Source organism: Dermacentor andersoni, chromosome 5 (assembly GCF_023375885.2).
Source record: "Dermacentor andersoni chromosome 5, qqDerAnde1_hic_scaffold, whole genome shotgun sequence".
NCBI lineage: Eukaryota > Metazoa > Arthropoda > Arachnida > Ixodida > Ixodidae > Dermacentor > Dermacentor andersoni.
This window is the reverse complement of record NC_092818.1, coordinates 18,678,425-18,705,406: the sequence shown is the minus strand read 5'-3', so window position 1 is coordinate 18,705,406 and position 26,982 is coordinate 18,678,425. Positions and strand designations below refer to the sequence as shown.

General features: G+C 47.4%; 1 protein-coding gene across 3 annotated transcripts in view; it reads right to left on the bottom strand.

The window, feature by feature from the left end:
* Positions 1-26,982, bottom strand: part of cnc (NFE2 like bZIP transcription factor cap-n-collar) — a 194,035-nt gene that overhangs the window by 59,504 nt on the left and 107,549 nt on the right. For all 3 annotated transcript variants that reach the window (XM_050177397.3, XM_050177394.3, XM_050177395.3), the window contains one exon: positions 2,978-3,185. In XM_050177397.3, the coding sequence (XP_050033354.1) occupies positions 2,978-3,185 (208 nt within the window). The remainder of the gene's footprint in view (positions 1-2,977; positions 3,186-26,982) is intronic.

The window sequence follows — 26,982 nt, the reverse complement described above, 5'->3', positions numbered from 1 at the left end:
AATGTGGAATCCCCATCAAGCGTACCTTGTTGAGCTACTGGAAGTCGTCCAAAATCGCGCAGCCGGGTTTATTACATCCCAGTACGACTATCGGCTAAGTGTTAGAAACATCAAATGATCCCTCCACATCCAATCATTAGCACATCGCCGAAGTCTCACGCTTATGCCTCTTTCAAAAGCTCTATTATAATTTCCCGCATTTATGCAAGACACTTCTCTTGCCACCCCACCGTACTTCACGCCGTCTCTCAAACAACCTCAGTATTCAACGTCTTCACGGCTCTACTAAATCCTTCAACAGCTCTTTCTTGCCGGTAGCTATTGCAGAATGGAATAGTTTACCGGAACGCGTAGTAATCGAACGTAACCCTACCAAGTTTCGAAACACACTAACGAACTTTCTGAGTATTGATGCTTAATGGAGTTTACTTTTTACTAACTACATCACACTTTTTTGAGTGCACTGGTTATTGCTTTTTGGGTTTGACATCCATTTGATTGCACCTTCTTTGCCCTTCTGAATGTTTATTATTATTGTTTCTTACTTCAGTCATGACTGTTTGTACGTTTCTTTTTCTTATGTATGCTCCCCCCTTATGTAATACCCCAACAGGGGCCTTTAAGGGTCAATAAATGATGATGATAATGAGATGCCCTGTCATTTGCTTTGTGCATACGTACATGTTTTCAGCAAAGTGTGTGTACGAGACACCGCGAATAATCATGCTCTCCTATTTAGCAAAGAATTACAGAGAAACATAGAATGTAATATAGATTTGAAATGTTGCTTGGCAAATGAATAGGGAAGTGTGCACAAAGACCATTTGAAAGAAAGGTTATATTTCTGTGGTTTCAAAAGTGATTTTAAGTGCTACACACACGAACTGAGGATGTGTAGGCTCACGACTGGTGTTCACAGCAATTGCTTTAACGGAATAAAGAAGCCACTGATGTCTGCATCTTTCCTTGCTTTCTTTCATCCTACTTTGCTGTCATAGCTGCAGGATTCCTGGAGAGTGGGACATTGGCATCCAGCTGATTAACTGAAAAGCTGTTTCCTTTTACCTTCAAAGCATTTGCCCACCTTTTAGGGATGCATACGCATCCCAATAGCCCAGGAGCAGCCTCGTGTGGTTATCATGTGCCAAATACGCATGCACCGACAGGATGGTTGCGCAGAAAGGGCGCTTTCACCACTTCCACTGCCTTTCTTGCCTCACAACAATAACGCAGCTGTGGCATGCCTTTTCCTTCTTTCCAGCTTCTTAGAATTGGAGATGCTCCCCCTCCTCAGGGCTGAGAGAGAAACGCCATTCTCTAGTCTTTGGATGAAGAATGTACAACTGGCCCCAACTTGTTCTAGCATGGGAACTACCAGCCCCCGTCTCCTTTTGCAGCACTTCGGCCACCATGAGTGACTTATTGTTTCAGGGCAGAGAATGTGGAGGGCGTGAGTAGAAGTCAGCTCAGCCTCCTGTCACTTGGTACCTCCAATTACAATTAGAATGCTCAGCTGCCACTGCCAGTTTATTTGCTGCTTGTTACCACTGTTCTGAAACTGAGGTGAAAATAAGCATCTTCAGAGCAAAAGACTCGCTCCTGTATCCGCTGAGCTATACTGGTGTTCCGAGACTCAGTGCCAGTACCGGGGCTAGGGATCACAGCTCCGACCATCACAGCTAGCAACTGCTGCTCCTCTGGCCTGATCCAATCCAGAAAAGGGACAAATCACAGGTGCAGAGGGAAACCCCTACAGTGCTTCCTTGTGGCCTTTGTCTCAAGAGTTATGCACTTATCGTTGTAATGCAGAACCAACTCTTCCAAAGCCAGGGGCCTAAACAGGGAAAGGGGGGAGGGGGTAACATTGAGCATGTGCCCCTGAAATTTTTGTGCACTAGGGATGGCTGGCATTATGTTGTACATGATGACACCCGCTTGCCCTGCTCCCCTTCACCAATGAAGTGTGAAACCCTTGTGCCCCCTCCCAGAAACACATTCCTGGCTATGGCACTGCCCAAAGCTACTTGCTTTAAGTTTCCTTTATTAATTTTATGTTGATATTGTGTCAAGGTGCTAGGTCTCTGACCGCCTTCTGAACGAGTTCCAGATATACCTGGTCAATTTAACCAGGTTTATGGCTGATGGCTGTGCTCTTGAGTTTTAATATCATGCAAGTGCCACCTTCACGTGAATAGCCTCTCTCACATCTGAAACTGCACAGTACTTAGAGAGCATATTGAATGGGTTCCATGAACGCCGCTGTAATTAATTTTATTTTTATGTGCTTGGGGAATTGAGGCTTCACATCGTAATTATGGAGTAGACAGCTACCTAATCAGTCAGTACCCCTTTAAATCACTATGAAGCTTTGTATGTGAAGCTTCCATAGCCCTAATTCTGCTCAGCAAGACAACATGATACATCAACTGGCCCAATAGTCAATGATTCTGAACTTCCATAGTGGGTTACGCATAGCCCAATTTCCTTTGCCCCCTTCTAAAAAAAATTATGGGGTTTCACAAGCCAAAACCACGGTATGATTATGAGGCATGCCGTAGTAGGGGACTCCAGAAATTTAGATTACCAGGATTCTTCAACGGGCACCTAAATCTAACCACAGAGGTGTTTTCGCATTTCGCCCCCATCGAAATGCAGCCACCATGGCTGGTATTTGATGGCAAGAACTCGTTCTTAGCAGCCCAACACCATAGCCACTAGCAACCACAGTGGTTTGCCCACTTCTCCAAATAGGCCTTGAGCCATCATTTAAATATATTGGCTTCTCATTCTTCTTCAACCCCCCCAGAATAGACCTGGTAGAACATAGTGATTATATACTTTTCATTTCAAGGCCAATAGAAAGCTGCTCGACATGACTTTGGACTGGCTGCTGTAGGCAACTCGAACACATTTTTACTCCTCTGGAGATTTCCCTCCTGCAATCCAAACCTATGGCAGCCACTTTCTGATAACGCACCAAAGGCTCCAGCTCCATGCAGGTAAGCACTGCTGTGGTCCACAGGTGGGGGACCCAGCGTGGCATTGTTAAGGAGGACGCCCGGGAACGGGTCTGTGTAGTTGTGAGGTGGCGGACCTCCGGTGGCCAAGGCAGGGCCCTTATCTGGACCGAGGTCTCTCTGCTCGGAGCCTCCCCAACAGTCGTCAGCAGGATACAGGTCTGCTGCCTGCAGGAGAAGACAAGGCAAGCGGAATTATCACCAACAGTTGCACTGCACAACCCGACAGCACCGACTCCCTTGGAGTAATAAAAACAAATGAGATTTAGCATCAAAAAGAGGAGAAAAAGTAATTATAGAAATCCCACGCCATGCGGGAATCATTGTTATATGAAGCACTGTCTAATGATGACACAATGAATAGTTTTTGCGTCAGCGTTGATAACCAGTAACACATAATTTCATGTATTTGCCCAACTCAGTCTCATGCTGTTATGATGTTTTCTGTTGTTAAACATGTTACATGGTTGCAACTCACAGTCCAGCACAGGTATGACAGCAAGAGGCACAGGTGCGCACGGTCTTGCAAATATTGTGTCTTGCCTTTGTCCTATATATGGGGTGGTTCACTTTTAAGGTAAGTGTTCTAGCGAAGGAACTTTTTAACATGCACACAGGAAGGGACACACACAAGCACTATTAGCGTTTGTGTGTCTCTTCCTGTGTCTGTATGAAAAAGTTTTCGCACTAAAACACTATATCAAAAATATCGCATCAACGAGGCCAGAAGTCAATCCTTGCCAAGGTTATCATTTCTAAGTTTTAAGGAATTTTTAAAGATTGCCAGTTGCAGATAACATAATTCTAGTCAAATTCCTTGAGCTCGAATATGCAGAAAAGCCAACACTACTCGTGTGAGAAATCTAAACACCTTGTCAATTATTAAGAATGATTCACTAATTAACTCCTTAATTAGCTTACGGCAGATATTGCACTTAAGAATTGTAGGTGGTGTGTTTGCAAGGTGTATCCAGTTGGAGTTCATTTCCAGAATGACACCAGTTTGTAGATATGCGCCATCAAACTCACCCTAAAAATGCGCAGTTGTTCCACTTACTTTTTTAGCAAAACGCTCTTTTATGCATCGAAGCATAAAAGTAACTGGAACGCTCATGTATTTCATCCCACACTTTGGGAAATAAAATAACGAAACTGGAGTCATCTTGTAAATTCATTTCAAGTGTATACCTTCTGCAAGCTCACCAGCTACAATTCGTGAATTGCAATATATGCTGTAAAGTAAGTTCATCAGTAAATTTTTGTTATTTGTCGAATATGTATTTCAATTCTTTATGCTAGTAATGTCCGCCTGTTGGAATAATCCAGCTTAAGGACAATAATTATGCTATCTGCCACAGGGAAGGAATGGATGAATGTGGCATGCTCGACATAATTCTTGCTATGCAATGCAATGCAGCAAGCGTCTCAAAGTGCTAGCTTGCATGAGGTGAGAACTAGTCAGGCTGTTCTCTCGTGCTATGCATGTGTCCCTGGCCTAGTGGGCTCAGCATTGGGCTTCTGTGCAGATGAGCCTGGTTCAAATTCAGCCACCAGACAGACAACCTTTCAATTATTGTGCAACTAAAGCTACCCAGCTGGATGTAGGAAGAAAACCCAGGGAGTGATCCTACAAATGCTTCACATTAAAATATCAGAACAGCTCTGCCACTGTGCTATGACTTGCTCGTGGTAGCAAAAAACAGGTCTTGCAGTGATATTCAAGCTTCATATTTTCACTAAATACTGTCCAAATTTGTGGCAAGGTTCCAATGTGAACCAGTTTTGTATGGCCTCTGTGATTGCAGCCTTTTGCTGTTGCAACAGCGTGGTGAGTCACAATATCGAAGGCCATGTTTTGGCATACTGCAAAGAAATAAAAGTTAATTTAAAAGAAAGTAAAGTGCCCCAGCATAATCTGCTGTAGGCGTGCTGGAATGCACAGAAAAGGTCAAGTTGATGATACTGAATCAACTTGAGCCAGAATAGTCAAAAGCCAACTCAAAAATTCTAGTTCTTATCTCATTACTAGAACATACCCATAAGACAACGGATGGCACAAGCAATGGGCGAGAATATATCCAGTGTTTTAAACATCGACTAGACACCTTTCCATCAGGGAATGAAGACACACCTTCTGTGGACTGTTGGCATGGGTTTACTTAGGAAGTGGTGGCATATGTGCCACCACTGCTCCTAGTGCTTTTGAGTAGATGCTCACATGGGATCACCTTTAGTCCACACAGCATTACTTCAATGCCTAATTCTTTTTGGAAACAGCTATACCACCAAATAAAAACGGCACGTAATCAATGTAGCAACGATTACATGCCGTTTTTATTTGGTCCTAGCCCAATTATCTATCCCACTGAAGTGTATTGCTACACGGCTCTTTTCAAAGCCAAGTACTTTTGGTGTCCACTCTTTCTGTCTCGTCCAAGTGCTGTGTTCATTCGGGATGTGCTGTGAACTACACAGAACCATTGCCCCTCTTGCAAAAATAGCCATGCCAGGACTTCACAAGATGAGGTGAGGACTAGAAGATGTCTGTGCCATATTAGCTCTGGATCCACTTAGAAGTGCAAAAAACGCCCACGTGTCGTGCATTGGGTGTACGTTAAAAAGAGTTCCAGGTTCCCCCCCCTACGATAAGCCTCATAACCACATCATGGTTTTGGCATATAAAACCCCAGAATTTGATCAATAAACAATGCTTTAAACAAGCACTGCCATCGCCTCCTAACCTATAAACTGCACTCGCTATAAACTGCACTAACTATAGACTGCACTTGCCCACTGTTTAAGGCTGCAGAAAAACTACTAAATATAAGCACAACGTATAAGAAGCTCGGTAATTTAAAGTAGATTCTTGTAGACCATGGCATCTTTTGATATCATGAAGGTATGTCAGCTGCAAGGAGATGGCTGTTCTAAATGGCACTAAGAAGACAGTTGTGCTTCACATTTTCCTGTGCAGTGGTTGCTGCAAACCATGTATGTTTGCAGCAAATCATTTACACATGTTTGCTTATTTTCATAAATGGTCAACATGTAAGACTCCAAGTTCTTTCTTCTCATATTGCCATGAGCAGTTTTACACAACCAAAGGATGTCGCTACGTCACATGTCAAGGAAGCCACTGCAAAGCAATGCTGGACCATGCATGTGACCCCAGCACATGTCAAAGGACCAGTGGCTCATGTGTGTGAACCGCAGCCCTTCACATGATGTGACTGAACAGAACATGGGAGGCATTTGAAAGGAAGCAAAATGCCCCTCAAAGTGTGAACAAAGCCCTTCGAGTTGCTAAGCATTGGTTAGTCAGGAATAATTTAGTGTTTAAAGGAAGAGCTTCACCTGTTGGTGACAATATTCTCTACAATGTCCTTTCTCACTAAGCCTTTCATCTTTCGTCAATGCACTTCATGGATTTATTTGAGTAGCAGGGAAGGCAGCATCACCTAAACATTGCTGCTGCGCATAACATCATGCTACCGGCCTCTACCTTGATTATGGGCAATAGAGAAAAGGAACTGAATCACAACACATGGTCACAGAAAGAACCAGGGGCAGACTCAGTTTAGCAGCTGACAAGTTCTAGTGATGCCGCCCTCCTATTTTGTCACATTCCTCACTTCAGGCACACTACTGCAGGTTTCATAATACACAATACTGCAAGTTTTATACAAAGAAATCGGGCCCTAGAAATAATCCTTCAGGACACATAGATTTTCTTGAGCCTCAGAAGGTGTTGAGTTGGTAAGTTCAAACAACACACATCCTATGCTGTTTTCGAACACAACCATAAGCAAAGCCATGCCATTTGTGTAAAGATTACCGCACCATTTACCACTGCTGATTTCGATTAACTAACGACAGCCAGTTTCTCACACGAGACAACATTAGTAGCATGAAAGTGCACAATGTCAATCTATCTTAAGTAAGCATACCTTCAAGATTCAAATTCTTACGAACTTCTGGTGATATCCGATTTTATCCCTCACCACACAGACCACCATGCACACCACACTGGTTTGTATTTCCCCTCAACATGCTATCAGGTGAAGAGGAAGCACGAACCAAAGTAATGCAATGGTGGGACTCAAATTCAAAATTTTTTTTCTCAATGAACACACAAATACTTTGATTAAAATTTCCGTGCCAAAAGTTGTTATTCTTCTCAATGATATCTGCTCTTCTGCTTATTTTTTTATGGACACCTTAGTGTGTTACTAACGTCTAAACATTGGCCAATATAGCATTTTTGCCTAATTCAGGCTTTTACTTTGAAGCCTGTGGTCACATAGACAAAAATAATATTTCAGAAGATGGTAAGCTTTACTGACAGTTCTATAAAAGTGATTCCAGGTTTCTTCCCCAGACCGTCTTTTGTGAAAATTTTCGCACAGAAACGCTATAATTCGCGCATTTTCACCTCGGCACGAAGGAGTGAAAAACATGAAGTTATTTTGTGAAACTGTTTTATAATCAAAGAACAATGTTCAAACAACGCAAAACCCCAAATTTCGAAATAATGCACAAGATGGTAGATTTTTGGCAAATTTCTTTCTTGCACCTGGTTTTCAATCATTTCGTGAAATTCAAATGGCACTGGCGTGGCCAAAAAGTTTTTTCCATTCAAAATATTCTGCAGAAGTACTGTTCAAGTAATAATTATACACGTGTAATTTTTCCGTAATTCTTTAAGAGAAATTATTTTTGTTGAGTGCCACAGTTGGGACAGTTGGCGTGAAATGACCAACACCTTTTCTAGTGTTTAGCACAAAAAACTTTAGACAGAGATAGAATACAACATGCATGCAAACTTTCAGCAATGGTTTATTGGAAGCTAGATCACATATTTATATGCTCAAAGCTATCATGCAACACACGCACAAACAAAAGAGGCTGCAAGAAATTATAACTCTTGCCTTGACAAAGAAAGCAAAGGAGTACTAAGCCATTCTGGGCTTGGTTGCACGCCTCAGTTCCACAACTGCTTTGAAGTGTATTCACAAAGATGAAATGACTAGATTAATATTTGAAGCTGCAAAAATTGATAAGCTTGGCCCCAAATGTGTTCACACTCCTTCACTTTCTTTAATCAAGAAAAGAACTAATTTCTTGCTGCCACTTAGTTTGTGCAAACTTTGTTTGGGTGGGAGAAATGCTCAGGACATGGATGAAGACGCATAGAAAACGACACGCTACACTTTCTATGCGCCTTCACTTTGTCCGTCTCCTCAGCCCTGTTCCTGCCTAACTATGAATAACCAACTAGCCAATGCTTCATTATGCAAAAAAGAAGTGAGGCGTAAAGACAGGACACAAGAGTAGAGAAGTGGACAACACGAACGTAGGCATTTGTGTTGTCCACTTCTCTACTCTTGTGTCCTGTCTGTACGGCTCACTTCTTTTTTGCATAATGAATCCGAACCAACTAGCTCGGCTTTCTGTCGTTCTAAGCTTCATACGGCGTTCGTGTTGTCCACTTCTCTACTCTTGTGTCCTGTCTGTACGCCTCACTTCTTTTTTGCATAACGAATCCTTACCAACTAGCTCAGCTTTCTGTTGTTCTAGCCAATGCTCTCACATTAATAGACTTGTACAAGGTTTGGGCACATAAACTTTTGATCTAGCTTCCAATACACCTCTGTCGAAAGTTAGCACTTGCGTGTGTGCTGACTTCCAACTGTCCCCATTTCAAGTTTACTCCGCTAAACGCTAGAGAAACGATGATTTGCCATTTGCAAAAGCCACGGACTCTAAGTGCAGAGAACAAACCCAATCAAAGTACAAAGTTAACGAGCTTGGCAACACTGGCCACTAGCTGCTCTGTTTCAAAAGGGATGCTTATAAAATCCACCACCCAGGCAAGTTCACAGAGGCCAGGATTCCTGGTCCTGCTAGTCAGTTCACGCCGTTTCCACGCGGCGATGCGCGCAAAGCATGACGGCCTTCCCAAAAATAACCTATGCTGAAGAGGCACGTGATAATAAGGCCGCGGTTAGATTTGGGTGTCGGCACGAGGAAGCGAAAGGCAAGACGGGACGGACGCCTTTCGACGCCGCCGCCCATGCGTGGCCATCCTTCGGCTGATCGGAGGAGGACAATGGCGGCGGTGCGACCGCTAATGAGCGCGTGCCTCCGCTCCCGCCAGGCGTCGGCTGCTGTCCGCCGGCAGCGTGTGCGCGCCCGCCACGCGCCGTCGGGCCCGCGCTGGGCTTAGCCCGTCTCAGAAATAGGCACGCCGCGCGTGCCTGTTTGCCAGGGTCGATTCTGACCACCTGGAGCTTCGTAATGGGCCTCTCAACAGGCCCGGGGTTCGTATTCTGTAGCGTTCCACACTATTTTCCATCATTATCGCGCGAGTCATGTCCCTGGGCCAATTACAAAGACAAAAATGATAAACGATATGGACCGTTATAAAATACGGTCACGACGTGAAAACAGCTGGGGTGTCAAACGAATTGCCGCGCACCCTCATTCTTAGAGCAGCCAGTTTAATCGAGAGAAAAAACGTCACAGGTGCCGCCTATTTCGTCACAAGTCGCAGCTGCAGCGAACACGGAGATTCCCGTCGGCTCCCGTGAAACAGAGAGGGCGGAAGAACCGCCACTAGAAATGCACCGCTCAGCAAGAAAGGAAAATAGAAAAGGCTCCCGACGTAAGCGTGGGTTTTGTCCTCAGTAGAGGAACGTTACATTGTTGCCGCTAGTCAAGGCAATGGGACATTCTTGTTGCGTGGAAATATGAGACAACTTCCGCTGCAGGGAAGGTAGCTCGCCTCCTATCCCCATCCCGTCGCAACATTTGCTTCTTTTCGATATACCACACGCCAAAAAGTTGAAAACATTTCCAGTACCAGAACGTTTCCTTGAGAGCGCTTACAGACTTTGAATGTAAAGGCGCCGACAAAGGTGGTATACTCCACGCAGATTGCTATTGCAGTGGCGTCGCTCGGCATTTTGGCCAGCTGAAGCACGAAACATTTGACACGAGTCAAGCGACATGCCTGCAGATAATGAAGGGCACCCATTGGCTGTCTCGATCCCAGATGCTGCCTGTAGATGGCGTTGCGATGCAGTTTTCCGTTGCTCCGGCTCCCACTGCGTGGAGTATACCACTTTTGTCGGCGCCTGTACATGCAGCTAAAATTTCCAACGGGCCTTCTCGAGGAGAACCACTGAAAGGCCGCGGCAGAGGAATAATCGAACCTGTGACCTCGTGTTTTAAAGAGTCAACTGCGTGCGTCCGCAAACGTGGCCAAAGAGTGGACACTGTGGTGGATGCCGACGCATGCACATCGCCGATCCCTAAAAGAGGCACCTCACATCCGCTTGTCTCCAGCAGAGCTGAGCCGAGTGCTGCTCCAGTGCTCTCGTCGCTACGAACACCACCTCACCTCGCACTCGTAGTTTCCGCAATCGTTGCTCTTTGCAACGAGATCGTGCTTAGAGAACAGTTCGGCGATGTTGCAGAGAATAACTAATTGCGCGCAATTAAAGCCCCCAGAAGAAGATAAAAGGTTTCTTTCGAATGCAATATTCTAGTGGTAGGGTAAAGCCACTCCCAAAGAGCTCTTCGACCATCCGCAGCACATACGTCAAAATCAGCTGGGCAGCAGAAAAAAGGAAGTAATAGGCTGGATATGTGGCTCTCGAAGGTAGTAGAGCGTATTTTTTAACTTAAATTATTCTTTCTACACACGGTACGGTTCTGAGTCCAATCCGCCGTACGACTAGCCGGAATGGAAAAAAAAAAGCGGGAACGGGATCAGGGCTACTTTGGTCGTTCCGGAACGTCGGATCGGACGTCGTCCCTGCGACTGACCGGGAAGATTTTGGTCGTCTGACGGCCGGATCTTTCAGTGATGTCGGCTTTCAAAGAAGAAGAAGGAAAAAAAAAAATAGCACTGGCGGTGCCGGCTTGATAGGCCACAAAAAACAGTCGAGTGCATTAGCATAGCATGGCGCAGGTATTCGGCCAACTCCCAGCGCTGCAGCCAAGCCAGCAGCACACGCGGCGCAGATCAGGTAACGCGCGAAGCTCGCAGGCGGCCGAGGCGGGCTCGGCAGTAGCGATATAAATACAGTTGATCAGCCGAGTTGGGCGATTACTTGGGCTGCGAACTCGATTACGCTACGAACAGCAGCAACGTAGGCTCTCAGGACGAGCCCCGCAATCTTCTCAAGAACAAAAAATCTGGGATGCGCACGTCGTTTTTTGTCCATACAGTGTTGTCTGCTACATGTGGTCTCCAAAGCACGCACAAAGCCTGCGTTGTTATGGTCGACCTGTCAGGTGTGAGAAGCATTCAAACGGGCGTCCCCACGTCAACATAGTTGTCCCTCTTCTCCGAATCGACGCCACCTCGTTCTCCACGAGCTGACACAAAAGGATAGAAGCACAAACCAAACGTCAAGACGACGTCACGCTTTTACCCGAACTGACACCCGGGATGGGCAAAAGGGAAAGGCTCTGGAGGAAGACAGCGACGACGACAGGACCACCAGTGGTAATTTAGGCCGTGCTGGCCCATGTGTTAAATAGAACCGCTCGAGACTCAGCGGAGAGCCACATCCATGTACCAATGAAGAGAATGCAACCTTTTATTTTTTTATCATCACTATGCCCGGCTTCGTTGTCGCTTCCCGATTCCTGCGGTGAAGACCCACTTCACCCGGTCGAGACTATATCAGCGTGCAGCTCAAAACGGCACACACTGACTGCCAAGAGCGATTGCTACGCGATAGCGCGTTCAGATGGATCCCCGGGATTTTGTTTGAGCGTGAAGCTGAAAACGTGCGCCGTAAGCTTCGCAGCTGGACACAGGCAACAGCAGAGTGTGGTCTCTTCGTTCTGAACACAATCAAAACAGTCTCTTTTATATGGTAAGCTGACGAGCCATTGCACTCTGCGAAGGTGGATCAAAAGCCAAGCTGTAGCACATAACATAGGCTTAGACAAGGGTACACATTTATTTTCATCACTTGGTAATGGTACTGAGTATAGCTTTGTGATTACTGTGACATATACTTATGGGTTCGATTATAACCTTAGAGAGATTCTTGGACAAAGTTAAATCTACGCAAGACCGCCGTTGAGCAGTTGGGTGACTTGGATTGGTGTGGAACTTGAAACCACTCTTCTAGCACAAACTGGGCGAACCATTTCTTGTCTACTTTTGAAATGTGCACATTGAAGTCTACAACGATGACCACAGGGGTAGTGCCACCACGGCTAAACCATGCAAAGTGCGTGGTCATGAACTTCTCTATATCACACTTGCGTGTCCATGAATATATATACACAGTGGATATCACAATGCCGTCTTCCGTTTGTACGGCACAGACATCCCCAGTCGGTGGCATTGTCCTCTTGCGAGTCAAGGTTGTATGGTTGTACAACCGTGAGCAAAAGTATACGGACCAGGGATTGCGCGATATAATTATCTGCGCTGTCTGTGAACGCAAATTGAAATTGAGGATTGTAGTCCAAACATGGCATTACGAATTTTCTAGTGCCCTCATCAGTTTCCGTTTATGCGTGTTAACTACGAAAAAATTGTTTTTTCGACAACCCTGTGGTCCGCATACTTTTGCTTACGGGTGTACATTCATTTTGTCTTTTGCCTATATGGCACTGCCTCCTACTCGTGAGTCCATGTGCGGTTACAAACGAGTCCAGCATACCCTTCAACTTGTAACCATGCATCATAATTTGATTATTATTATTATTATTATTATTATTATTATTATTATTATTATTATTATTATTATTATTATTATTATTATTGGCTGAGTGCTTGAAGCCTGCTTCACCTCCGAGTCGGGTCGGCCTGGTATTGCCCAATCTCCGGGATCGGCCCCCGCTCACCTTTTTATTGTTGACACACAAACACAAAATATACTAGGAAACCTTGATTCATTTGTTTCAGTTATTATCATTATTTATTATTATTATTATAAGAGAACGGGTGCTTGAAGCCTGCTTCACCTCTGCCGCGGGTCGGCCCGGTATTGCCCAATCTCCGGGATCGGCCCCCGCTAATTTTTTTTTTAATTATTGCTTACGCATGGACACGAAAAAACACACGGAACCCTAGCCACATACAGCTTCGCTGTAAAATAACGGCAGCGAAATCATAGTCCGAAGGTCGGGAACTATATCGTGTGCCATCTATGTCCTGCGCAAGTCCCTACTTAACGGACCTTTTCAACAGGCCCTGTCATAAAATTTGGCAATACACTAGTGTGTGAAACGCCGCCCACAGAGCACACTGCCACAAGAACATCTAAAAACGGTTCAGGGGTAGCAGATACACAAGCGACTGAAATGTTTCGAGGTCATTGTGCGATGAGGCGAGCTATACATCCCCGCATATAGCAGGCGCTCTGCCCGTCGCTTAAACCAAAGTGTAGTTGTTTATACATATGAAGGAAGGAAAATAAGCTACTGCTGACAGCATTGCAACTGTCAACATACTACTGCCGACACGTGAACGGCGGCGGCGTTAAGACAGAGGAGCAGTTAAGAAAACTATTTTACACTTCAATAAATTTAGACAAAACTAAAAGCTGCTGTGTAAAAAAAGAAAAAAAAAAAGCTTTTTGTGCACACGAAACGAACGGTTATTGTAGGACCTTCCAGGAGGCGCACCGGGATTTTTTGATGATAGTAATTAGTAATTATTAACATCTTAAAGTGAGCGACTTCATGGCCACAACGCCAATGCAAGGTTTGTAAAGCACACTCAAAAACACAACTTTCAATCGTTTGCGACGCGTTACCATTCTTTATATATATATATATATATATATATATATATATATATATATATATATATATATATATATATATATATATATATATATTTTTTCCGTGCTTGAAAGCCCGTGACACCACTCAAATGCCGCCACTTGCGCGCCTCAGCGATTTTCTTTAGAGCGAAAACGACGCAGACGGTAACGCGTCGCAAACAACTGAAAGTGGTGCTTTAAATGCGCGAGTAAAAAGAGGTCGAGGCTATATAGTATAGTCATTCGGTCACGACGAACATAATAAATACGCACGCGAATCTTCATTATTTATTATGATCCGTAATAGAGAACCACAATTTGCCATGTCGACTGTTTAAATCCCCGATAGCAATCGGGTCACGTTACAATTCGGCCACAGAGAAAACTACGACAGTGCTCTCTTTGCATCCATAATAAATCACTGGTGACATATAATGTGCGAACGCCCGTCTTTGAGGCAGCTTGGAAAGAAATTGTCTCGAGTGACTTCCCTAGAGTAAGGCCCTGAATATTTCTCGAAAGAATAGAACACGTCGTGTACGTTGGAATCAAAGGGATCAATGCAGGTAGTAATTTCACTGCAAACTGAAACTAACATCTCCAGCGGTTACGGTCAGGCGTGATCTAACAGGTAGCTTAAAAAGGCAGCAGCAACAGCTTTAATGTGGCATCTTTATTCTTAATCTTACAAATACTAAAGCACGGTAAAACAAAGAATGAGAAAGAAGGAGAAGCTTCGTCTACACGGTTTTCCCGTGATGGCCGCGATCGTATGCGGCCGGCGGGGCAAGGGGCGAAACACAAGCAGCAGAACAATGTCAATGAACAGCGAAAGAAAGGCAGCGAGTAGGAAGCGGGCGCTGGGCAAACTCATTTATGTGGGATCATGCTTCGCGTCGGCGTCTTGCATGCAGGCTCACGCCGCCAGAAACGGGCGCGGTGAAACAGAACGCCTGTGGCATTCGTACAAGCTACGCAGGCTCTGCCCTGTCAAGCGGCAACTTTTTTTTTCTTGACGTCTCACTTCGCTCGCTCATCTCCCTCTTTTCTTTTCGATCTCTTCGTCTGCCTGGGGACGTATTCTCAAACGATCTCTTTCGGAGATGCTAGTTTCACTTTCCCAACATTTCGCGAGAGTAGGCACTCGACGCGTGCGCACAAGGGTCGGGCAAATGCGAGAAAGAAGCTTCAGAATAGTGTTTGCCTGAGCCCGTTGGCTGCACATAGCACAGATGGCATCCCGCAGAACGTACTGCTGGCACGGGCAGGCCGTGTGTCGTCGTCCCTTCCTGTCCGTCCGAGTCAGTACGTTTTGCTGGAGGCCATTCGTGCGCGAGAGAAGCTCTCGCCAAACCTCAGTGAAAGTTAATCTATCGCCGAAAGTGATCGCCCCAGAATACCGCCCCTCATCAACAGTTCCTCTAAAAACAGCTGTCACCACGCGCAAGTTTCGGAAGTTGTGGCTGCGCCAGCGGAGCTTCCAATTCCGGGCAATTTTGCCACAAACACGACTGTTTCACAGCGCTCGTTGCAAGCACGGCAACTGCACGTAAACCACGGAACCGCGAACTAACGTCATCCCGTTCTGTGCATGCGTCTGCTTCGCGCCGTAGAAATGTGATGCGACAGCTGCCGGCAAAAACTTCTCTGGCGACAAGTTCCTTACGCCTACGTCGTGAACGGGCGCTCGGCGCGAGAACATCTAGTAAGCGTGCACCATGCCCGAACAACCATCGGTTCTCCATTAATAACCACAGCAGTAAACTTGACTCGTCGGTGCGATGGAAATAGGTCGACATCGCTCGTGTACACACTGGCAAGACGATCTTACCGCTAGCGCGTACACCGGTTTCTGAGCTACACCGTGCATAGGTGCCAGTGATTTCCATCACAGATTCGACAAGTTCTTTAAGACATCGTCGTAACCCCAAGTGCGCATATGCTGATATCGCGCTCCAGCACAGACTACGACGTTTGAACGGGTTCCGCAAATCGGTCCACGTATGGCTGATATCGCAAACAAGCACACGAAATCTTGCTGCTTGCGGAAATGGTGGCACCGCGAGTAAGATCGAAATCACCGGAGTGAACGGAGGACACGTCCTTGTGGCGATCGAACAGCGCGTGCGCCGCATATAGACAGCATGAGGAACCGCCGTAGAAACGAAAAAAAAAAAAAAAACGAAACGAAAGGGTTGGACCATGTCTTGCAAACGAAGTCGCAAACCAGTTAAGAAATGTGGACGCATACGCCCGAAAACAGCTTATAGTGTTCGTCACCGGGATATAACTAGATTCAAGTAATGATATCAGTATACATTGACAAAAGTTGCTGAAGATCCGGTTAAACGTGTCTCCAATTTACTCTGCCTGCAGCAAACGGAAAACAAAGCTGTGCAGTCATGATACAGCCACGACGCGGCAGCAGCTGGGGCGGTGAGCGCGCTACCATATCAGGCCATCTCGCAATCCTAAACCATGACACGGTTGAAAGCTGGATCCGGTTAGGCCTACGCGCTCGCGCAATACGTTAGGAAAAGAAGCGGACGCCATTACTTGCAAGGCACTCAGGCGGCTCCAGAGAACGCTCTTGTCATCCAGGTTCAGGTAGGAACTGGTGGCACCGGTGTGCCGGCTACCAGGCTGCGTCACCGCCGCCGCCGACGTGTCACGCTGGGAAGGCATGGTCACGGCAGCTCGCAGCAGCGTCACTCGAAGCAATTCGCGATGCGACAGGCGGCGCGCACACACCCTTCGTTCCGAAGATACCAACGTGACTATAGCACTGCACGGCGCGTCACAAGGCGGCGGTTCATGGCGTTATGTTCCCGCCACTCTTTTCTTTTTTTTCAGAGGGCCACAAAAAAATAATCATAGCGTCGAACGTGGTCTCCCATAGCGGGTCCATTCGCAGCGGCGGGCCCGACTGCAGACGGCACGCAGAGACGAGACCAGACGATACATGTCTGGGCGCCAGACGCCTTCCAGACGTAACGCCGGCCGCGGACTCCCGTGTTTGGAACCGCGCCGCGCAGTGATTCGGCAGTTTTCTCACGACGGCTTATCACGCGCCCTTTCCTGTCAGGTCTTCACCAAAAGCATCGTCGGCTGCAGAAGCGGCAGCTGGTGGAGAGCGACGAGTGTCAGACGAGTCGTCTGTTCGGTTACCGTGAGACCAAATGGCATCAGCGCTATAGTATGCACAATACGCTTTTTTTTTTGTCCGTTTCGTACAAAAAGACAACGTACACCCGGCCACAAAATATTACGGACCATCAAATCTGGGAGAAAGTTGAATATCTACGCAACCCCACAACGCTGCCAGATATTTGCATTTTGGGCCTCGAATAGAATATACCAACAACATTATCGTCAACAGTTTTACTGGCTACTGCTACAGGCTGCTCGGGAATTGAATATTTTCCGAGATTTCATGGTCCGTAAACTTTTGTGGGCGGGTGTACGTTGCCGTAGTAAACTGTGGCGTTTAACATCAACTGCACGATGGACTAGGAGGGATGACGTAGTGAAAGGCCCCAGATTAATTTTGATCGCCTGGGCCGGGTTCGCACTCAAAATAAGAGAGAGCAATCAGTACAAGAGCGTTTTTGCACCCCCCCCCCCTCGAAATACGGCTGCCGCAGTCGGGAAACGGATCCGCGACCTCGTGCTCAGCAGCACAACGCCGGAGACACTGAGTCACTACGGCAGATGCACTGCGTATAGTACAGCACTTTGCCTATTGTATATACAGATTTTTTGCTTGTGTTGCGTGCCTGTCCACTCGCTAGTCCGTTATTTCGAGGAGCCGTGTAAGTTCTAGCAGCGAGCTGCGTGCAAGCAAAATGGCGCGTGATGTCCGATGCGTCTTAAGGTAACATCACGCTGCTCGGAGAAAACGCATGCGTCTATACTATATAGGCAAATATCGAACTGTCGCCGATAGCGCCTTGTAATTGCGATGGCAATTATATGAATACTCCAGACGCATTTTTTGCCGTCGCTGTGATGTTCCGTATCAAGTCCACAGGCGATAACACCGTCGCCGCGCGTCGTATGCTGTATGTGCGAGTGAAAGCACGCCAGGGGAGCCGACGATCGGGGCGGCTCAATCTAGCGTGCGCGAGGGAGGAAAGCGGAGAGGAAACGCGCAGTCTCCCGCCGCCCGAAAGGTCGTGGGGGATGGGGGGTGGAAGGGGGGGGGACTGCCTTATGCTCCGGCAGCCACGGCGTGTTTCGCAACCGGGCGCCACTGGGCGCGTCGAGGAACTGCCAATCGCGGGCGCGATAGGGAGGAAAACGGGGAGACAGCGCGGGAGGGAGAGGGCTTCTACTACGCCAGCAACTACGTCATTTGTGCGGTCGCGCGTGCCGTATCTTGAAAGCGATCTGCCCACGGACAATACCTCGGTGTGCCGTGTTCTTGCCGCTCAATTAGCGTCGAAGCGTAAAGTAAAAATCGTAAAGTACGACACACACAGAACCTGCAGACATGACAGCGTCGGACTGTAACTTGAATATACGAGAAAACATAATTCTGTTACGCGAAAGCTCAAACCAATTTTCCAGCGTTTCTACCATGCATAGACCGGCCACGCCGTCCGCCATTTGCACGCGCCGGCGCTCTAATATGTTGGAGGGCACGGAGCGGCGCGCCCGGTTCCTTGCAACAGCTCCAGATGGCGCTCGCCTCTGCCGCACCGCGGCCCACGCAAGAGGCTGCGTTTCTACCGGAAAGCCCGTCTTCGTGGATAGCATTCTCCGCCAGCGTGAGAAGCAATCAGGGATCTTTGAATGATATCGCGTTCCACTCTTAAACGCGAAGCTTAAGCTTCCTCCAAATTTTTTCAATGGTCTCCCTCTGCAGTTAATGACAAATTCACAAATCAATTTCGCGGTACACTGCAGCGGAAATTATAAATGTGTGTGCTTGAGGGCGATGCGTATTTTTTTATTGCCCATCTTAGCGCTGGGCAAAGGCAAGAGCTAGTTCTGTTCTACGTGTAACCCCAAATGTCCATGGAGACGAATGTAGGAAATGCGTATAACTAGGCTTTTCAAGCCAGCTCTTTCTGAGTGTCGGTGAGTAAAAGTGGTCCTGCTGTTGTTTTTAATCCGACCTGACATAAAAGAAAATGAAATTACACAAGAAAAATGAAATGAGGCATTAATTATGAACATTTATACTCGCAGAGGGACACCAACCTTAGTTTCAAATTATTTACCTAATTCTACAGAATAAATGATGGCCATTTGTTACTACTACATATTATCAGAAAAAGAAAATGATTTTTTAACATTCTGTTGCTTCTTTTTTCTTCGACCCCTCGCATCTCTAGCGACACACAGCTGCTCGATCACAAGCAAACCCGGCGAAGCAAGAAATCAGGGGACGTATTCTGCGACGATCCACTTCGGAGATACTACAGCCATGGCCATCAGTCGCGCGCTGATTGGCTGATTGAGCAACATCAGATGAGCTGATTGGCTGGTTGAGCACTACGTCATCCGATTTTGCTCAACCAGCCAATCAGCGCGCGCCTGCTGCTGTCTCCAGTTAATCGTCGCAGAATACGTCCAGAGCATGAACAGGAATGAACTAGCGCGTCACACGAAGTGCAACCTACGCGAATACGAGCATACCAGGAAGAGCGCGCATGTGGTAGCTCGGGTAGGGACTGGAGCACGCAGGTATGCGAGGTGTCATCGACGAATCTAAGTCTGCATGTCACAGTGGTACCGCACCCTGGATGCGCTTCACATCGGGGACAAGAGCGCAAATAACTGACAAGAAGAGCGCGGAACAAGCGGGGCAAGACCAACAGGTCAAACAGTGAGTCTTAAGTATACCAATGTCATTCTTTTCGTTATATGAAAATTACACGCAGAATCTCCCGCGGCAGTTACCTAAATAATGCGTAAGCATTTGCTACTAATCATCTGCGGTTCCGTCGTCGTACCAAACACAGCAGCATACGATTGCGAGAAACACCGCGAAAGAATCGTGAAACGGAGAAGCGCGGTTGCAACACCGAAATGTTAACTGAGACCAGCATGAAACGACGAAGAGACGAGCAGCGGCCCTGCTCACTTATGTTATACGATGGTGCGTTTGGATGACGCCGCTGCTTCGTGGAAGATGAGCACTGGCCGATGCGTGCTGTAGTACGCAACGTAATTGAAGATTGTCACACAGGGCATACTTCACACGTAGAAGTAGTCTATGCGTCAGTTGCTTCCTCTCGATGGGAACTATTATCAACCGTGATCAACCGTACTCCGGCGGCGCCTGTGTTTGGCACGGCCGCGCGGGCCCATCTTGAAAGCGGTCTGCGATGGCAACAGAGTGCGCCGAGCGCTGATAGCTTCGTGTGCGCTGTGTTCTCGCCGCTTAGTTCGCATTGAAGCGAGAGGCAGCGCAAAGGTCAATTCGTTCGTTGCTGCGGGCCTATATCTTGAAAGCGCTCTTCTTACGCGACGGACGGGCTTCCTCGTTGGGTAGGCATATAAATGCTTACGCATTTAAAACTCAATCAGAATGGTTGACTGCTGGGCCAGTTGGTGCATCATGTTGTGCCGTTGAGCGGAATAAGGGCGGAAGAAAACGACGTGGACAGGACAGACGCTCACTTGGAACTGAAATTTAATGACTGTCAAGGTAATGGAAATTCGGCCTTGTTGGTTCATGGTCATCGGGTTGTATAGCCCACAGGGAACGACCGCAAAAAGGACAAGACGACACACACACAAAAATTGTGCCCTGGGAAAATGAACCTTTGTTGGCAGTTCGCGCTCTGGGGTTGTCTTGGCCTTTTTGAGGTCGTTCCCTGTGCGCTATACAACACGATGTTTATTTAATGGTTTCTAGGGATGGCGGAGGGGGCGCACATGCGCAGTCAAAAGGTAGATACAAAGCTCATACAGATTCACATGCGAAAGTTTAAAAATAAATAAATCAACATTCGCGCAAAAATTCACTCGCAAGTGGGCACCTGTCCTGTGTACTAATTTTGTCATTCCGCGCTGGTACCCCATCGCAATGGGGCGAGGTTCAAGTGCCCAGCCACATTACGATGATGTACGAGATACACTTTTGATATAACTTTTGGGGTAATTTAAGCTTTGAACACTTCTATACGCTAAGTTAAATTACTCAAAAATGCAAAGTTCGCTTCACTGTATTGCTTACCCCCCTTCTCTCTGCGCCCCCGAAATTCCAGCAGCATATATTAATCTCCACCGCAGATTCATTGTGTTTTCCATACTGTCCTCAATATTCAAGGCCTGGGACGGGGTAACTATGCATACCAATCTATCGTTTGATAGATACCATTGACATTCTAACAGAACTTGCTCAATGGTTTCTGCACCATTTCTACGCGCTATGCGCGAATCGCGGTAAGAAAGTTTTCCCACATGCCTCCACGTTCTCGGGCACCCAGTAGCGCACTAGCCAACTTGAATTATCACAAGGTTTTTCCCTCCTAATTTGGCTGTTTGCTGTGCCATACAGTTCCGAGAGCTGACTTCCTACCCAGTGCCTATGGAATATAACATTTATAAAGCCCTATACGTTACATTTCACACCCTTTCCTATGCCACTGCCCACCGGGCTTTCGTGCGTTACTTATTTAGTTTCCTACTGCTATTACTTTCCTGCGAGTCGAGGTGTTTGTAGCTGAATAACTTTGTCGGCTTATTTGTTTTTGTTCCTCAGTCGTATTTACAGGCACATTTCGCTCCGAGCCTTCCCAACCTCAAAGAACTCCCAGCCTATACGTATACCCGTACTGCCCTGTTTCCCCGTGCACCTACAAAGGCGGTCCTGTAAAACCATTTCATCAAAGCCTTGTCCCCACTCAACTTGGAGCAGTGTTTATACTCCGGAAACCACGACTCTTTCCACGCGCTTCGCACAACCTAATTCCTGTCGTGCCCCACTACACAGTCGCGCTTCCGTTGAGGAAAGTTTGACGTTAGACACGGTGTTGGTGTTAAGTGTTGCTGTTCGCTTTACTTTTTCATCTTCGATTAGCTTATTCCATTGAATAATTTATTTATGATCAGTGCTGATCGGTACGACCTGTCTCTTGTACCCTCGCCTAGCTGCTCTCGAAGAGCTACCGCTATATACTCTCGTGGACCGACTGCGCTCACCGAGGCGCCACAACCAGTCGAAAGTGGGACCACAGACAAAACGCCCACCCGATTACAATCTGCTGATCCACGGTTCCCACCTGGGTTCCCCGCTGGACATGACTGAACAGAACAAATTATGTATGTATACATATAAGATGCTTCGCCCATTTTATGCCGCAAGTTAAACTCACAAATTAAAAGAAAACTAGATTTCACTGCGTTAACATTAAATCCCAAAACACTGTCCCTCTCTCCACACGTATCAGGCGGACATGTATAGGTATTCGGCCAGAGATATTTAGCTTCTGCCTATCTCAAGACCTGGCCGACACCTCCCGCAGCGCCTCCCCACGGCGGCTCAAGGAGCGGTCCTCGGAAAACGGATCGCTGCTCAAGCAAATCGGAACTCATTAGCCGGCGACACGGTTGTCGGCAGGAGCGAAGAAAGCCGAGACGCATTTGCAAACAATCTGCCCGGGAGCAGCCACCGTTACACGCCGGCTGGCTACGTCGTGAGCGACGAGCAGATGCGGACTCTCGAACATCGATGATCGCGAAGGCGATGAGCCCCGAGAGCGACGCGATTGGTGCAGCACGGGGGCGAATGGCACCCGACGATCACGTGGGACAGCGGTCTGGATCCCGATTTCCTCACGCGCGTGTCCGGGAAAAGACAAAGCGGCGAAGAACTACACGCAGTCACACCCTACAGGAATTCAGCACGAGCTCCGCCCACAAAAGCGTACTGCACTAGCCATCTGTGCCTCCGCGCTCCAACACGCCGTTCCTGAGCGACTATGATACCGAAATAAGTTCGCCTCGGCCGTGACGTCACGGAAATGGGCGAACGTAATTGGGTGGTGCATCTATACACTGTCTCCACGATCCTGACAGCGGTATATTTGCAGGACGGCTCAAATAACGCACGCATAATTCAATGAAACTTCAAACGTCTACGGACCGTTTTATACGCACAATTTCAGGGAATTTCAGGCTCACTCGCACTTTTAGCAAGACCTCATTATGAACCGATGGCACGTTTCGAGTCTTTGGGCGGTTTGACAGTGCAGGAAGTGGTGCCGCTGAGCGGTATTACCGCCGGGCCATTTCATGCATAGGCCCAGGTGACCCCGCATATAGGTGCAGCGGTGTCCCGAAAAGGTTCGTAGAAATGGAAGTTGCCTCATACCGAGTTTGATTAACTGAAGCGCCTTTTTGCACAGGGTACAATGTAACCGGGATAGAAGCTATGGCTAGTTGGTTCTAAATTAGTAATGCGTTAGTAAGGGTAAACAACGCGAAAGTCATGGACGAAGAGAAGAAGCTGCCCTTTCTAATGTAGCTACGCCCGCGGCCTTCTCAGCTGAATTTCGTTCATCCTGTTCGAGTCTATAGTGCTGTTTGTTGAAGCGGGGTCTTACGAAAGTAACCCGCCCTTTGGCTGAGCTTCGAGAGCACGGTAGGGGGCCTTTATAAGAACACCTACACTAGCTTCAGCTTGATCACTGCCACATCAGCGCTCCCTTCTCGTCGGCGGTATCAGCAAACCGAGTTTCAGAAATAGCAAAAGTGCCACTCTCCCTGTGGGAGGAGACTTCGTAAGCCAGAAAAGATGCACGAACGAAAGACGGGTGGCGACGACGCCCTCATCAGATCGCCGTGAAGTCATGCATTTTGCAATGTATTTCGCTGGCACCAACACATGCATTGGGACATTGTGCGGACACAATACCGGTAAAGGAGGGCTACACACTGCTGTGTTCTAACGGAACGACAAAAATAACGAAGGCAAAATAGTTTGAAGTTCGTGACGTCACGCTGACGTACTGGCAATGAGGTTTCGTCACAAAAGTCAAGAATGAGAAATTTGGCCTTCATTTTCTCTAGTAATAATCAGCCTATCCACTCAAATGTATAAAGATATGGTTTCGGAATAGCATACCGGTCTTAACTAACTTAATATTTAAGGTTTCATAAAGGGACCCCTGCAATACAAATGAATACTACACCGCTATTTTCTATTTGTCGGCTGTACAGTGTGACAGTTTCAGATGCTTTTAGATGAGTGATGTTTCAGTGTTTCAGCATTCATCACGACTTACATTAAGGAAGTGAAACCGAGAAATGTAATAGCGGCTACGCTTCGCTTGCAAATGTGCCGCAAGAAACTATATCGCGATGGCGATTATGCGCACGCCAAGTCCAGCAGTTTGACAAAGGTACCAAGGTTTACAACTGGCAGCTAGCCACTGAAGCAATGGATATTTACTTCGCATAAGAGAATAATCAGCAGAATATTATATATATATATATATATATATATGTGTGTGTGTAATCCGGAGCACACATGACAAGCATTACCAAGCCACAATATTGCTGAGCTCCTTAAACGGGGAATTAGTTAACTGAACGCATGAGTGAAACGTTAAGGAAACAAGTCTACTCAAAAGGAAGAAATAGGGACAAAGTAACCAAAGATGTAAATTGTAGGCGAAACTTTTTAAAGAGAGAAACGCAGTCCGTATGATGAATTGCTGGTGCCCTGTATGACATGGGAAGGCAAATGCAGTCGGGGAGGACAGAGAATTGGATGGGACTATTTGATTAAGCGATCGGACGCCACTAGCCCAGTAAAGCGTGGATGGCTTCAGTACAGCCACCACAGTCCATGCACAGTGCTTAATCAGGCCACGATGGCGTTGATGTGGTGCCGCGAATGGAAAAGGGAGCACCCGCTTGGCAGCGCGAATCCCCGAATCTGTGCGCATTATGAGCGTCATAGGTTGGCATGCACTGAGGTATCCGTTGATTTTACCCTAACGTTCGGTTACTGCAGGCCCACCATGAGCGAATAATTCGAGCGATAATTAAATTTTGCCGTAACTAAAAAAAAAAAAAAATCTACGCATTGGCAACGAGCACACGCGACGATGGTATATGAAGAAAGGCTCACTTAAGAACGCCTTACGGAAATGTCTATTCCGGACGTATGCTAAATTAGTCGAGGCTTCGAAATCCAATGGTATCGAAAGTCACATGACAAAGGCGCAATGTGCTCTCGTTAAATAATCCGTGAACTATCAGCATAACTTCAAATGCAAACCATTCAGAAACTGCACCAATGGGCAGTCCTGCTTGTAGGTAACCTCTGCATTAGTAACAGTGGCTTAATCCCCATTTCAAAACGTACACTCGGGGCTACTCCGTACTTAAAAAACCGGTTACAAAGCGATTACATGTCACAATTCCACGTAATTACACACAGCGAGCGTGTCGGTCAGTTATTTCCTATTCGCACTTCAATTGATAGACCCACTGTTGCAGCAGTGTATTCATGACCCCAGAGAACCTCGGGCCACGCATTTGCGGCAGTGAAGATAGTCAAATATAAATAAGTATTTTGTCCCGCAGTATACAATAGGCACGTGTTCTTGATGTGTTCATATATAGGAAACGTGCCCTATGCGTTGAGCTCATGCATGTATGCAGCTTTCGTGTTCTATACTTAGCCGTACAATTCACTTTCCAAACATTCTAACTGTACAGCAAAACTGGCGCTGTAGAGTTCTCTATATTTATAGGCTGCTGTAACTTGAGGTGGTCTAGAGGTCCTTAGCGGAAGTCTTTCGGGAACTCTGTTAGTAAAAATAAAAAGGATCTATGCTGTTGGTTCATTGACAGATATGCACGTTCGTGACTACACACCAATGCCAAAGCACCGCTGCAACAGGTTACAAATGTTATTGGAGATGTTGACGCGCGAATTGCAGGCCATGATAACTTCAGTGAGAGATAGGCGAAAATTGCACCGTAGCAGATAGTTTCAGACATACGGTAAGCACAAATTGACCCACTGCGCAAACAAACAGCATGGCGTGCCGCAGGTATAATGGCAAGCTCTGGGCGCTAATTAAATTCCACGTACGTCGTGGTTAACGATCAGGCATGCGGGATAGAGCGGTCTCGACGAACCTGGCAGAGGATGTGCAGGCCCGAGTGCTGCTGCTGGTGGTCGTGGTACGGCGGATACACGGGCTCCCGAGCTGCGTACATGGCGCTCGAAAAAAAGATGGCCGCCGGCCACGACGATGATGGCGGTTGGGCAGGGCACGCTACGTTCCGTCAGGACATGCTGTCGGTGGACGACGAGTCGGCGCACCACGATGTTGCCATAACGTCCGAGGGAGACCACCACACCACGTGAAGCAGCACAGTCGGGACACACGAAAAAAAAAAAAAAAAAAAAAAAAACGCACAGCGCAAGAAGGTGTGCTGTTCGGTAAAACAGTTGGAAGAGTTCTACGAACTGTTGCAAGTCGCTAGTGAGAACCCAACGCGCCTGACTGGTACAGACATAGTGAACATGCCCCCACAAGCAGGACAGATGAACAAAGAGGGAGCTCGTTCTCAGGAGCCCGAACGGCTGCACAAAAGTGCACAACCCGAGCAGACGGCCAACGAGCGATGAACAGGGGTTGCACGAATCATGCAACGGCGAGACTTTCGGAGTTCAGAGGCATGCCTCCCGAATGACCAGCAGATGACGGGCAACGCTGAATGCACGCTTAACAGCACCAACAAAGCTCCTGGCTTAAATGGCGATAATTTCCGAAGCAGAACAGCTGCACAAATACTGCACAATGCGAGATTGCGCAGGGAGTAGCAGCAGGTGGCGACGACCAGCACAGGCACGACGACGCACAGGGTGCGGTCATCCGCGAGACAAGGCCCCGACGATCGGCCACGAGAAACTCCACGGGCCTCTGGTCCGCATACGGCCGAGGCACCGACTGACGAAGACAATGCGCGCGGCGACGATCGTCCACGGTGGGACGCGCAGTTCGGGACCCCGCCCTGTGTGCTCCCTCCCCGCCTTGCGCGCGTCACGAGGCAATGGTGGATGACGAGGAGCATCGCCGGGCTCCAACGTTGGCTGCCGCAAGTCGGGGCACGCCGCACACTCGTGTCGCCCCCGCTCTTCGCTTCGCACCAATGAGAGAGGAGTCAGTCCTGGCCATGAGCAGCCG